General features: G+C 33.6%; 1 protein-coding gene across 1 annotated transcript; it reads left to right on the top strand.

Moving 5' to 3' along the window:
* The first annotated feature begins 1,890 nt into the window (after positions 1–1,890).
* On the top strand, positions 1,891–3,322 carry LOC128127878 (uncharacterized). Its single transcript, XM_052766602.1, has 3 exons — positions 1,891–2,250; positions 2,537–2,797; positions 2,846–3,322. The coding sequence occupies exons 1-3, from the start codon at positions 1,891–1,893 to the stop codon at positions 3,320–3,322; spliced, it is 1,098 nt and encodes a 365-aa protein (XP_052622562.1).
* The last annotated feature ends 11,872 nt before the right edge of the window (positions 3,323–15,194 follow it).

Below are 15,194 nucleotides of genomic sequence, written 5' to 3'. Positions count from 1 at the left end.
ATTCGTTTTACCAATTTAACCCATGAGACTCTTAGTATTAACCACTGAGGTTTATGGTTATACAAAATCTGCATTCATGATCTTAGTTTCATGCCACTATGTACTAAGTGAAACCCAAAGTTCAACCCCACTAATGAATTGACGGTGGATTCTCATATTCAAGATCTTACTTGCTACCTAATGAAATCTCCTTTTACTTTTGAGTGATCTTTATGAATTTGTCTTACACCAAGGCTTTTCTTACCCTAAAAGATCCAGTTTATTTTTTTTTGAGATTTCTTTACTTCCTTTTTTCACTATAGAATTTATCCTACCTACTTGTTTAACAGATCACAATGATCTCACAAGTACTTCATTCAGTTTTGGTCTTATGTCAAATATCGAAATTATGAATTGAAGCAAAAGCCACCCTTTATAACATTCAAAAGATGTCTTTCAATACTTATCAACAAGTTATTAATCATTATTTAATGGGAAACCAAGCAAGTACTTTAATGTCTCTCTTGACTTTGAAGGAAGTGGTTCGTGCCTAGAATCCATTGTTTTATATCTATTTAAGGCATCACTGATTATCCCAAATCGTTTGATTTATTTCTTTATCTTTTACACCCTATGCACGAAAATTTTTAATTTTCCACACTCTGGTTCTTTCAAAGCTGTTCAATAAAGCATAATAGGCAACGACGGTTGAAATGTATTTGGGAGTGACGATTAGGATAAAGTGAAAGCTGACTCAGCAATTATCCAAACGGTTTGGTGATTTGAAAAAGTGAATTTTATGGAATGGCGTGCAAAAAGGAAACGTCCTTTCTCTTTCCTGCGTCATCATCGACATGCCAACTGTTCATCCATCAACTCATGCACTATTTTTGAGATAATCCAAGATCTCAGCCGGATTTTTCTCTTTCTTCCTTGTACGTATAAAAGGAATTGAAACGGTAATCTCGAACCTTCTATCACTTACCAATCTCTCTAAAAGAACAAAGGCGATTTTTCTTACTATTCATCATCTTCTCCAAGCAAATACAATGGCAAAATCTTCGTCCGTTCATGATACTTCCATTCGTTAACCACTTCTCACAATCAAACCCCAATAGAACCTGATCATCGATCTCACTCCGTTTATCTATGAGCCCTACATGCTATACGTTGTTGAGTGTCTCAAATACTCACCTCTCGTCGAGGCGCTAACTAATGTCGAAGTCGTACCAATGTCATGCCTTTCTCTTGTCTACTCCACTGCCTACTACGACAAGGTTCATGAAAGGATTCACTTCGAAATCCAAAATGAGAAGACCTCTATCTCCAAGCAACGCTTCTGTGCCCTAATTGGTCTTTCTCAAGGACAATCTCTGGTAAACCCTGAATCCATCACCAGTGGTCAATTGTTTTCCATGTTTTATCAGATGGGGTATACCGAAACCCTCACCACAATCATAAAGTTCAATAAGTCCTACCTTCCTCCTCAATGGAATGGTCTTTTCACGTTGCTGTTCAAGGGACTCTCTGAGCGAAGCGCCGACTCAGATGGTGCGAGCAAGTCTTTCATGACTGTGCTATATAGGCTGTACCATGGGATCGACTTAGATTATGGGTCTATTATCTAGCAGCAATTGGTACAAAGCTTAGTCTCTTCATCCAGGCACTCTGAGATCTCATGTGGGTGATTCTGGTCAATCATCACCAACTAGGCAATGGACCGCCTTCATGTTCCAATCATGGCGGATTCTCTACTCTCCTCTATTGCTACCTTTCACACAACCAAAATCATTGTCACAGATCCCACCAAGTACTCCTTTATTGGATCTATTCCTGAAGCCATGCTCGCTCGTATCTCTGCGTCGAGTAACGTTCTCCAACAATATAGGAAGCATCCATCTTACACCAGCCATGGTTCGCTCCATTGAAGAGGCTGACAAGCCAGCTAAAAGGGGCAAGAAGAATGAGAATCAGAAGGAGGCACCTGTTTCCAAACCAACCAAGGCGCAAACCCCCAAAAAGCAAAAGTCTGATAAGGCTTCTACATCACAGGCTCATCCTAAGAAGCAGAAGAAGCCCGCTAGGAGGCTTATCTTACAATATTCAAGTGATTCAGATTCAGAATATGTTCCTCCTAAACCTAAGAGTGCTCCTACTTCAGAATCTGAGAGCGAAAGCTCTAATGATGAGGCTTTGGGCCGAGGTGATACTCCGCCTCGCTCCCCTACCCTAGAAATTCCAGTTCGCTCTCACCCACCTTCACCTCTACCTGTAACCATCCCAGCATCTATCCCTCCCATATTTCCCATTCTAACCACTCAACCATTCACTACAATTCCCATCCCTACTCCCATATTTACAGACACTACTACTACCACTACTACCACAGGAGCTCAGTCCACTGCTCCCACTCCACCAGTAACAACCGAACCACCTGTCACAACCGAACCTCCAGCCACTACCAAACCCTTATCTCCCACTCAATCCACAGAAACAACCCCTAGGCGGTGAGGACTTGGAATTTGATTCCACGTATTTCAGTCCTTACCGTGTGCAGAGTAACTTTGATGATGATGAGCCTGTTACAAAGCGTCATCTCAAGGCAGTGAATGAAAAGCTTGATCAACTGCTCTCATCCTCTTCCTCCGGAGCTTACTCTGAAGCTGCTTTAATGGCCGTGTTCTCATCTGTTGTTACAGAATACAGTGCCTCACTCTCTGCTGCAACTAAAGCCATTGAAGCCTCTACTTCACAGTGTCAACAAGCCTCACTTGCTGTTGATGCTTGTACTAAGAAGTGCAAGGATGCGACCGCAAAAGTCGATAAACTAGTTTCTGAAGCTCACCTGTTTCTAGATTCCTTGTAGGCTGCTGCTAAGAAGAATGCTCAAACCGTCAATGCTTCGGTGGAGAAACTTCAACGGTCCCTTCAGTCTGAACGTTCCAACCTTGAAGCTGCACGCCAAGCAATTAAAGCTGCCAACGAGTCTCTACATGCTAATGTTAATGATCGTCTAACTCAACTTGAGGCAGAATTAGCTGTAGAGAATCGTATCATGGATGAGCTAGACAGGAGAAGCTCCCAGCTGAAAATGCAAAATTACAAGCTGTGTACTGCTAATGCTGAGGTCAACGACCTAAAGTCAGAAAGGGAGGTCATTCGGAGTTCTGCTACTGATGTTCACTCCATCCTCCTTCATCTCCTTGAGGCTCACGATCCTATCATCACCATAACTATCAGGCGTCATCTGGCTGACAAACTCAGACCAGCATTGGACATCCTTAGTCGTATCAAGGGTGTTCCAGTGACTGGTGTCCAGCCGAAACAAGGGGAGAGAAGGTAACAACTCAAACTCCTTCTGGACCAAAACCATCTACTGAACCGAAGGGTAATGAAGCTTCGGTCAGTAACAAGGAGAAAATGAAGAAGAAGATTGGCGAAGATGACACAGACAATGAGGATGATGTTTATGCAGAGAATCCTAAGAACCCCTTTCAGAAGGTAAAACCCTTTGAAAAATAAATTGAAGAAAACTACAAGAAACAAAAAGCTGAGCTCGAGCAGAAGCGAAAGGAGGCGGAGCTCCTAGAGAAGAAAAAGTCCATGTTTCTTGTCTGGACTATAGATTCGCTTCAAAGATGCGCAATCAATGAGCCAAGCATTCTTTGGCTTGAGCCAGTAATGTCCTTTGGGCTCGAGAACTCCAAGGATGCACAGTTCAAAATACCAATCACTCGAATGGCATTTATCTTCCATTGCTTCAATTCAACTGCTGCTATTCCTTCCCCAGACCCGAAGGTAGATAGGTATCTGCTAGAGTTCTACTTGGAGTTTGCTCAACCCCAGTACTTGACCTGGAGTTAGAAGAAGATTACTGTTGTCAAGGTGTTGAAGCCCTACTCAGCGGGGAAGTTTATTAATGTCAAATTCAAAGTGACTCGAGGAACCGAAGGCTCAGTTTACAACTTCACCCTTGCTGATCTACTGAACCTTAATTTCCATGACTGGATACTCCTAAACAACATTCTTGTATCAAATCCTTAGGAGTACCAGCCAATAATTGATCATGTCAAGTGAATGCTTGTATGCTATATTCACGAGGTAGCGAAGATGGACCAGGATATCGCCTCTTCCATTCACAAGCGAACCACGATCAATACTATGGGTAGAGCAGGCAATGTCAACACTATGGTCAAGGAGAAGATAGATTCAAAGTACCACACTGTTATGTTCATCAGAGGCGAAGGTCAGAAATGCGTGTTCGATCTTGTTGACAAACACCTCTTCTCAACGTCTTGCCTGGAGCATATCTTGGAGATCATTCAGAGGTGTGATTAGAACAGTGCAGCTGACAAGAAGTTGTTCACTGACATGCTGAGGTGGTATATCCAGTTTCGGCAGACTCTTCTTGCAATAATTCCTCGTCTGTTCAAAGTAATAAAGACAATGAAGCCAACACAGAAGAAATAATCTCTCGCCTCATTTGACGCAAAGGGGGAGATTGTTGGGATTATTAGATTGCGTCATGGGCTCGGTCCTTAGCCCAGTTTTGATTGCCGATATTGGGCCTATCCAATCGTGCATGTTTTTGTTCTAGGGTTTAGTATATAAGCTGCATGCATGCAGTCTTAGATGTTAACGCTTTTATAATTTTTCTCTCTGAGTTTTTGTAAACCCTAGCTCACCTCTACAACGGAAGTTCTTCATCAAGCTCTGCTGAAGCATAACTTTATTGAACCATAAGCATACATTTGATTCCATTTTGTGGTCATTCACTTACTGTATTTGTCTTGTTTGATTTTCATAATCATACCTGTGAAAGATCTAATCGATCTAGAATTTAATTCTCATCACCTAATTATGTTTGGGCTTCAATTTTGGCCTTCTTTTGGGCTTTGGTGATTGGCTTATTGATGGACCAAATGGAAACATGTTTATGGACTAAGGAAATTATTAGGCTTTAGGATAATGCCCATTGGAAAGGCTTGGGCCCAATTTGGAAAATTGGGCAATAAGTGGGATATAATTAGGCTTTGATGATTATGAGATATTGGACCATCGGAATGGAAAGTGTTTGGACTAGAATAAATGGTTGGGCCTTAAGGTAAGACCATGTAGAGGTTTGGGCCCAATTTGGAAAATTGGGCCATATGTTGTGCCTTGGTTGATTATTTGGCTTTTGGGCCTTCAAAGTGTAAGTTTGGGCCTTGGTTTTGAACCAAGCTATGTTAGGGGTAAAATGGTCCTTTTTCCCCAAGTGTGGATTTATCGTTATGCATTGAAACCCAAATGGTTAATTCGGTGTTGTTTTGATATGGACAGTTCAGGAGTCTCTCATCCAGCAACTAGAGTTTTATTCGCGGAACTTCGACAGTGTGAGGTGAGTCTCCTCACCATACCAATAGGTCGAAGGCACCAAGGACGACCCATTTAGTTAGTTGTGATGATTATTGTGGAATAATTATTGATATGCCTATTATGTATGTGATGTGTGGTATGCTAGTTGTTTATGTCATATGTGTTATGCTAGTTGTCTTTGCGATACTTGCATGGAAGACCCCAGGGGGAGCCCGTGGTACTTGGATATCAGACCATGTGGGGGAGCCCATGACATTTCAGGTAAAGACCATGGGGGAGCCCATGACACTTGGATATCAGACCATGTGGGGAGCCCATGGCATTCCAGGTAAAGACCATGGGGTAGACCATGACACGTGGATATTAGACCATGTCAGGGATCACATGACATTCCAAGTAAGACCATGGGAGTGCCCATGGCACATAGGTGTAAGACCCTGCGGGAGCCCTCGATATCCTGGAGTAAGACCCTGTAGGGAGTCCATGACATCATTATATATTTATATGCATGGCTTATGTGATTGATATGGTGCATTTGGTTTTGTGGATTATCTGGGGTATGTTAATGGGAACTCGCTAAGCTTTTTGCTTACAGTTTTGTTTTTGGTTTCAGGTATCATTGGTTTGGAAAGGAAGGGCCCGACTTGATCGCAACGCACACACCCATGTTTTCCGTATTATGTCATTTTGGGATGTAACTTTAATAAATGTTTTAATTAAGCAATGTTTTTGAGTGGTTGGATTAAGTAACATTTGTGTTTTACTATAATGAAACATGAATTTTTTACCCTGGATTTTTAGGTCGTTACATTATTAATTACTGATAAAGCTTACAAAAAATATATAGAAGACACACATACACACACAGATATATATATATATATATATATATATATATATATATATATATATATATGTATATATATATATATATATATATATATATATATATATATATATATGCACACACACACACACAGACATACAGACACATACGTACATACACACTATTAAAATAATCATATCACTATTATTAACTTTGAAATAATTACATTTATACGAAGTTGATATAAAAATTCGTTATAGCATGTTTGATTCCTTTAAGGCATACAACAAAAATTATTAATAACATTAAACTAATTAAGAAAGAATACTTATTTTTCTAAAAAAAATCTACATACCAATAACCATGATGCGGCAAAACACTTTTTTTTTCAACTCTTCACATTTTAATTAAATATATCTTAAAACACGTGATTGTTTGTGAGAAAACTTAATTATATATTACTAATACGGATACAATGTATATAAATCAGATGAAAATAAAAAATTACTACCAATTACGAACCATAAGTTAGAAAAACTTTTGAGTTGTAGTGATTAATAACTTTATATTTGAAATCATAAATGTACACAAATTAGAAAACTCTTTTGTTGTTGTGAAAATGTCAAATGAATTTGATTTAAGTAAATTTTCCACGTTGCGCATAATTGAAATATATATATATATATATATATATATATATATATATATATATATATATATATATATATATATATATATATATATATATATATATATATATATATATATATATAGAGTTAGGTTCATATATAAACCATAAGTATTGTGTGAATGTATGGCTAAATCTCAACCAATCATTTGAGAAGGGTATAAAAGTAACTTTAATCATATTTAATTATGGTAAACTAATTAATTCCTTAACAATTTCCCTAATTGTACTACCAGTATTTATCCAATCCTTTTTTTCCCCAATATTTCCTCCTCCATCTACACTCCCCTCCGGTAACAGGAGGCATTGAACCCTCATATCTAGCAACAAAGGTCCACAATTAGAACCTCCACTTTAGAAACTAAAAACTCATTCCATCGAGACAGAAAGTTGAAATGGATTTTGGTCCGCTTCTTTATCACCGGAGATTTCACCATCAGGCGTTGGTCGACCATCTTCGATTACGAGCGCACTTGTCGGCCGCTCTACAACCATTGCTAAAGAACCGTCAACCATTATATGTCGAGGAATTGTCGATTTATTCTCACACTAAAAAACAGGAGCATTGTTCCAACGTCTCAAATCAGGAATTTGAAGGTGTAGAAAAAAAAATAATGAAGGTTCGGAGATCGAGTTCTAAGTTATGTACGGATTTCAAATCGAAGATTAATAATACTGTTGATTTTCTATTAACATGAAACGATGATGACTTTAAAGCTCCCCATCAGGTTAGATATTCTTAGATTCTTCAAGAATTATACACTAAAAGTCATGATCATGGCTTTTGCAATTAGTGATTGAATGTTAACTTTCTTGAAAAATTAAAGATAGTGTAATATTAGATGCCAAATTCGTAAATATAAACAAAATTCTTGGAGTTTTAGATATATTAGTGCAACATGAGTTTATTTTTTACAAACGATTGATCTTCACAATGAAATTTGGTTGTGAAACAGTTGAATTATAATATTTTTTGGTGAAGCAATGTTGGGGTTTTTATTCCTATGTGTTTGATTAATACATTAAATTTAAAAAATAATATATTGAAGCAATTAAGTTTGTGTTTGATTAACATATAAAATTTAAAAGGCAATGTATTGAACTTGTCAAATTTTTTTAAAACAAAATGGTCGTATTCATTAAGAATGAGGCAATTATATTCTTTAAGAATAAAACATTTATAATCCAGTCTCATTCTTAAATTAGTTTAGAGATAAATATTCCATTCTTAAAGCATTTAGTATGAAGTCTTATAGAACGGTGCATGAGAAATATGAAACACAACTTTTATACTTGTAATGTTTGTAAATAAACCAAATACAATATCTGTTGATGATGTAATTTGATTGTAATGGTTTTTTCTTTATACTAGTTTGATTACATAAGCAAGTTTAAAATGATAAAATTTAAATGAGCTATATTCTTAAAGAATATAAGTTGTGTTTTTTCTGTACTAGAACTTTAATGTTTCAAGTTTAATAGAAAGCATGTTTTCCTAAGATTCTGTGTGTTTTATCTCATTCTTAAAAAATATGCTTAAATTCTTTCAGAATATGCATAAAGTTTTAAAATCCTTTTCATATTTTTACATATTCTGATAGTGCTCCTAATAATATTTTCAATTTTTTTGTTCATGCAGAAGATTGGAATGCATATTGGAAACTAATTCTTGAATGAAATGCATAACAATGGAATGCAGAATAGAAACTGATTCTTAATGAAAAAAGCTAATCTGGAACCAATTCTTGAAGAATGATACAGATAATTGAAGTTGTTGTTTGAAGAACGTGATGCAGACAAGCAAAATTTTAACTTGGATTTGAAATGTTAATTTTCAAAAATGTTAATTACGATTTTGTATTTTGAATTGAATTTTTTCCAAATTTTTTGGTTTGTATCCCTTTATATATGTTATTTCCAAATTTGTAATAGAACAAAATGTCCAATTTGCTCGTATTGGAGGTTTAAATATTAAAAAGAATTAATTTTTTTCTAATTAATTACCATCCTGCCATTTTGCATCATAACCACTCATTCTTTTAATCTAATGGACCAAAAATGGTCATACATTCACATAATAGTTACGATTCACATTTAATCCTAGCCCTATATATATATATATATATATATATATATATATATATATATATATATATATATATATATATATATATATATATATATATATATATATATATATATATAAACACAGACACACTCACACACACCCACACACACATAGAGAGAGAGAGATGTGCATACATGCTATTAAAATAATCATATCACTATTATTAATTTTGAAATAATTATATTTATACGAAGTTGATATAAAAACTCATTATAGCATGTTTGTTGCCTTTTAAGGCATACAATAAAAAAATATTAATAAAATTAAACTAATTATGAAAGAAACTTTTTATGATTGTAAACTTCTCATTTTAGGCCACTTCATATAAGATTTGTACAACTTGCTATAACGATGAACTTGAAATTAAGCTTTTATGATACAAATTATAGAGCATATCAATATACTTAACATGTATTGCTTTATTCAACTACAATATATGGTTCAAACAACCTCTTATCCATGTCCAAATGTAAATATAAAATGAAACAAAAATCTAAGAAAAAAAAACACAACAAAAACGAAGAGATAAAAACGAATAGGTTAATGATGATGTTCTCAAATGTAACTTCGAAAATTGAAAACCACAACTCTAATTGCACATCACCATGGGAAAAATACAATATGATCAAAACTATGAGTAAAAAATGATACATTTATCAACAAACTTGACTTGTAGAGCTCTTTTAATGACTCCATCACTGCTAATACGTTCTAAAAAAATTGCACCTACTAAAATTTATTCTTTTCATTTTCTTATGATATCCTTCTTAAATATAAGAGTTTATATAGAATGTTTGTTGTTTAGTGCCAAATCAATTACTTAGAAGACATTTGAAAAGTCATTTGAGAATATAAAAGACAAAGGAGTTTCTAGTCAATGTGGTTCTTATATATATATATATATATATATATATATATATATATATATATATATATATATATATATATATATATATATATATATATATATAACTTCAGGTTCAATTGATAACCATTATTAACAAGGAACCAATGAACCAATCTTGAGCGTCGGAAATCATAATGACTAATGGCCAAGGGAATGGATGTACACTTGTACATTGGATGTATATACATAGGATTATATCAAATTTTTCGTCCTCTTTCCATAGAAATCTATGTTGATATATAAAAAACAAAATTTTCCCCGAAAAAACTCACTTCGTTTTGTTGTTTTTTTTAATATTTAAGTTTATTTTTATCTAGAAAGCTAATTATTTCAAAAATCCCATTTGTGTGTCGTCTATTAATAAACATCAATATCGATTAGAAAAAAGAAAAAAAACTCGATCAATTCAGATTCACACTATGAATCTAAACTGAAAGTATTTCAATTTTAATATTCACAATGTGAATCTGACATACTATTTCAAATCTTTGATCATGCACAAATTAAGTGAAATTTTACATATGAATTGAAATATATTTCCATCTAGTTTTATAATATTTTAACATTTTGATTACTCGTAAATTAGTTTTATAAAATCAACAAATAAATTTATTCACATTGTGAATCTGAACTGTATATAATTTTGTTTCTCACATTTCACAGTGTGAATCTGAATTACTATTATTCACATTGTGAATATGAGTAGATTCACAATCACAATGAGAATGTAAACTGAGTTTTTTAACGTCAATATGAATTTACTTTTAAAGAGTACCAAAAAATACGAATTTTGATATTATTATTATTTTTTTTCAATGAAAAATAGACCTTAACTTTTCAAAAAACAAAGCAAATGAAGTGAGTTTTTTTGAAAAAAAAAACCATTTTTTATATATCAATATAGATCTCTATAGAAAGAGGAAGCAAAATCACGAACAATGGTATATTCGGTTTTTTTCGATAAAAAATAAGGCCTAAAAAAATTAAACTAAAAAAAACAAGTGAGTTTTTGTTATAATCTGGTGCATGTTTATCCATTGTAAAAGTCTACAACCCTTCTTTTTGCCTTTGATTCTTTAAATTCCAATGCTTTGAATTGGTTGATTAATAATGTTTTTCTATTGAATTTATATATATATATATATATATATATATATATATATATATATATATATATATATATATAGATAGATAGATAGATATACATATATATCTAATAGAAATAATAACTATTTATACAATTACATATATTTTATCAAGAATTCAGTTAAGAAAAAATAATTTAGATGATTTAAGAAAGACATTAAGACCTTGTTTGGTGTGGTGGTGGTGGTGGGGGGGGGGGGACTAAGTGGAACAAAGGAAAACTATAATTTTTCAGAAGGTGTTTGGCGCAAGTAGAACTGGAACAATTTTTTTTGACCAAGCCCAATGTGACTATTCATATAAAAAATAGTCCCACCCAACTAGGTGGCACACATTGTTATCTTCTATTCCTTGGACCGAAATACGCTTATTAGGAGCGCTTTTGCAGCCTCGTCTCCATCTTTCTTGTAGCCTCATCTCATCTTTCTCGCCATACACACACTGGTGGTCGATTATCTTCTTCGTATAATCAACCAAGTAATTCTGTGTCTAATCAATTTCATGATACCTCATCTGCAAGGAATTCGATTTCAAAGGTGCGATGTTTCTTTCTTTAATTACCTGTTTCTTTCTCTACTACTTACCTGATTGATTTCAAGTCTATTTCTCTTTTTATTCACCTGCATCAATATGTTATTAGTTATCAGTTGCTTTGTATTTTTTTATTATCCATTTTTACATATTTGTATCAATTGATTTCAAGATTTTATGTATGTAGTTATACATACTTGGGTCTGATCTTTCTAAACCCAACTTTACATCCGTTTCTTTCTAAACCCAATTTTCTGTTAATGTGATACATATGAGTTTATTCTTGAACATTATTCAAAATCAATTGCACACGAGGGCCCGAATGAACGTAGTTGCAGGCGTCATTTGGTTGTCATACTTCTAATTTTTGATAAATGATCAATACTAACCATGTATATCCATGAATCATATCTTCACCAAACCCATGCTCCCAATTATCTAACAATCTGTGTATAAAGCATCAAGATTCAATGCCACATAATTCCACATTCCAATAATCTGTCTTACTCAATTACCTTTCTAATATTGCTTGTACCCACACAAATAGTTTTTAACCTACAAACTAAAAAAAATTTAATGAATAAAAAAAATCTAGTACCATAATATCATTTCCATCATCGTTCTTCAAAGATTTAAAATAAAAATTACATTACATTGACCATTATAACCCTTGAATTTACATTGATCATTATACCCCTGCATGAACATAGTTACCGACATCATTTTTCAATCCTCAATTCATTTCTAATAAATGACTGGTATACCCGTGTAGATTTACCAAAGTCAATGCTTAGCCTAATACATTTTGATAACATGTAAGGCAAATATAGGTTTGCTGCCTCCTGGTGTACATATTTACATAATAATTTTAAAATTCTTTGTTTTTGTGTTAATAGTTATGGAATTTAGAATAATTTGGTTCTAGAAGTTTGTTCATATCAAGTTTATATTGTTTTTATCAGATGCATGGTTTATATACTCGATTATGGACGAAAATGCCCATGAGTGCTTGTAGTTACATGTTTGTAGTTGTCACTAAGTTTTTAATATCTGTTAGTTGTTAGTTGATTGTACCAACCCCCTTAAGTGTATGCTTCTCATTATAGTCAAGCATATGTTGTTTTTTTTTTTTTTTTTACTTTTTTTATAAACTTTGTAGATATGGATCACATTCATTTGCACTTATCTGTGAAATTATTGGAGAGTTATATTCTAATGTTGATGTACCTAGCTATAATTAGACTTTGGTTAATTGAACGTGAGGAAAAAGAAGCTCAAAGGATAGATCTAAGTGAAAGTACATTAGAAAGTAGATTAGACACAATTTCGAAAAGGTCAACAGAAATACAACGTATCACATGTGAAAGTGTTGAAAATTGTATCATGAGTTACGTATGGATAGAAATGAATTTGCACGGTTATGTGAGTTACTAAAAACTCGTGGTGGATTATTAAACGACGGTTTAGCGACCATTAATGATCAAGTTGCTATACTCTTAAACATATTAGCACACCACAAAAAAACAGATGTATTCAAGTTATATTCTATCGGTCAGGGGAAATGGTAAGTTGTTATGTTCATCGAGTTTTGGGTGCTTTGATGCATTTGCAAGAGATAATGTTTGTTAACCCAATGCCTGTTGAAAATGATTGTACAAACAATCGATGGAAAAGGTTCCAGGAAATCCTTATAACATTATTATGATATATTACAATTTAATATAAGGTTTGAACTAAGAACAAGTTAGTATTTTATTTATAGGGATGTCTAGGAGCAAATGATGGAACATATATTGAAGTTAATGTCCTTGACTCAGGTAAGCCAAGGTACCGAACAAGAAAGGGTAATATAGCAATGAACGTGTTATTTGTATATAATAATGACATGAATTATGTGTATGTCTTAGTTGGATGGGAAGGTTTGGCTACTGATTCAAGGGTTTTGAGGGATGCAATTACTAGACATAATGGTTTGAGGATTCCAATTGGTAAGTTAAACAATAATTAATAAATATTTCAAGTAAACATAATTACATATTTATACATTTTATTTTATTTATTATAGGTAACTATTATTTGGTTGATGGAGGATATATTAATGGTGAAAGGTTTTTGGCACCATATAGAGGTATTAGGTATCATTTACGGGAATGGGAAGGTAATACACGTGCACCTACAAATAAGGAGGAATACTTTAACATGAAACACTCTCAAGCAAGGAATGTTATCGAGAGGTGTTTTGGTGGACTAAAGAGACGTTGGGATATATTAAGAAGTCCTTCATTTTATCCAATAAGAATTCAAGGGAGAATAGTCATGGCATGTGCTTTTTTGCATAATTTTATTAGGACACACATGACTCTTGATCTGGAGGAAAACGCGTCTAGCACTTTTAAAGATATGCCTATCGGGGAAGAACAACCAAATCATTTTCAAATTGTGGATTTTGTTGAGTCAAGTAATGAATGGACTCAATGGAGAGATGATTTAGCACAAGAAATGTTTGAGTCTTGGATGTCAACTAGATCTTAGTAGATTTTTTTTAATTTTAGAACTTTTATTTTTAAGTTTGTTATTTGTAATTGTTATGGATGTGAACAACTTTGATTTTGTGTGCATGTTTTTATTAATTTTAACTTGCTTAGTGGATGATTTGTTTTAATATTTTCCATTTCTATATATTTACCTTTGTTATGTATAATATGACAAAAGCATATAACAAATCATGGCAGACATGCGTCAAAGGACTCAGGAAGAAGATGATGCATTGATTACCATCCTTCAAGACATTGTTGTCATTGGTGGCAGAGGTGATAATGGAAGTTTTAGGCCTGGAACCTATGATCAAGTCGTTCAAAAGTTACGGGAAAAAGTCATTGGTATTAATATAACAACAAAGCACGTGTAAAACAAAATCAAACGTTTAAAGGATAAATTTTTTGCTACATATGATATGCAAAATAAAAGTGGGTTTGGTTGGGATGTTGCTCGTAAAAGTGTAGTAGTTGATTCTGCTGAGATATTAGAGGAATATCTACAGGTTAGTGAGTTAGTGATTATATATATATATATATATATATATATATATATATATATATATATATATATATTATTTTTATGCATATTAAGTATTAAATATATGGTTTTACATGTAACTTTGTTTGTTTTACTAGAAACGTCCAAATAAAAACTATGTCGCAAACAAACTGTTTCCTGCACACGAGCGACTAGCAAATGTTTTTGGTAAAGATCGAGCTATAGGCGGTATGGATGAATCAGCGGATGATGTAACAGAAAATCAAAATGTTGATAACAAAGACGAAGAAAATTTTCCATCATCTAATTCTAATCCTCAAAACACTGCAACTTCCTCCAATCCAAATCCCAAAGACTCGGCGCAAAATAGAAAAAGAAAAACGACATCTAAAGAAGTAACACATATAATTCAAATGGGGTTAGCTACCGTATCCGAGGAAATGCAAGAAATGACTCGGGCTATTACGTATTCAACGAATGACCTCACAGAGTTAAAAACTATACATGAAGAGTTGAAGACCATAGAGTTGTCTTCTTCAGAAATAATGCGAGTTTGTTTGAAGTTTATAAAAAACCTGGATTTGTTACCGATGTG

The sequence above is a fragment of the Lactuca sativa genome, chromosome 8 (genome assembly GCF_002870075.4).
Source record: "Lactuca sativa cultivar Salinas chromosome 8, Lsat_Salinas_v11, whole genome shotgun sequence".
Classification (NCBI taxonomy): domain Eukaryota; kingdom Viridiplantae; phylum Streptophyta; class Magnoliopsida; order Asterales; family Asteraceae; genus Lactuca; species Lactuca sativa.
Note: the sequence above shows the minus strand (reverse complement) of the source record. Positions and strands in the feature narration are given on the sequence as shown.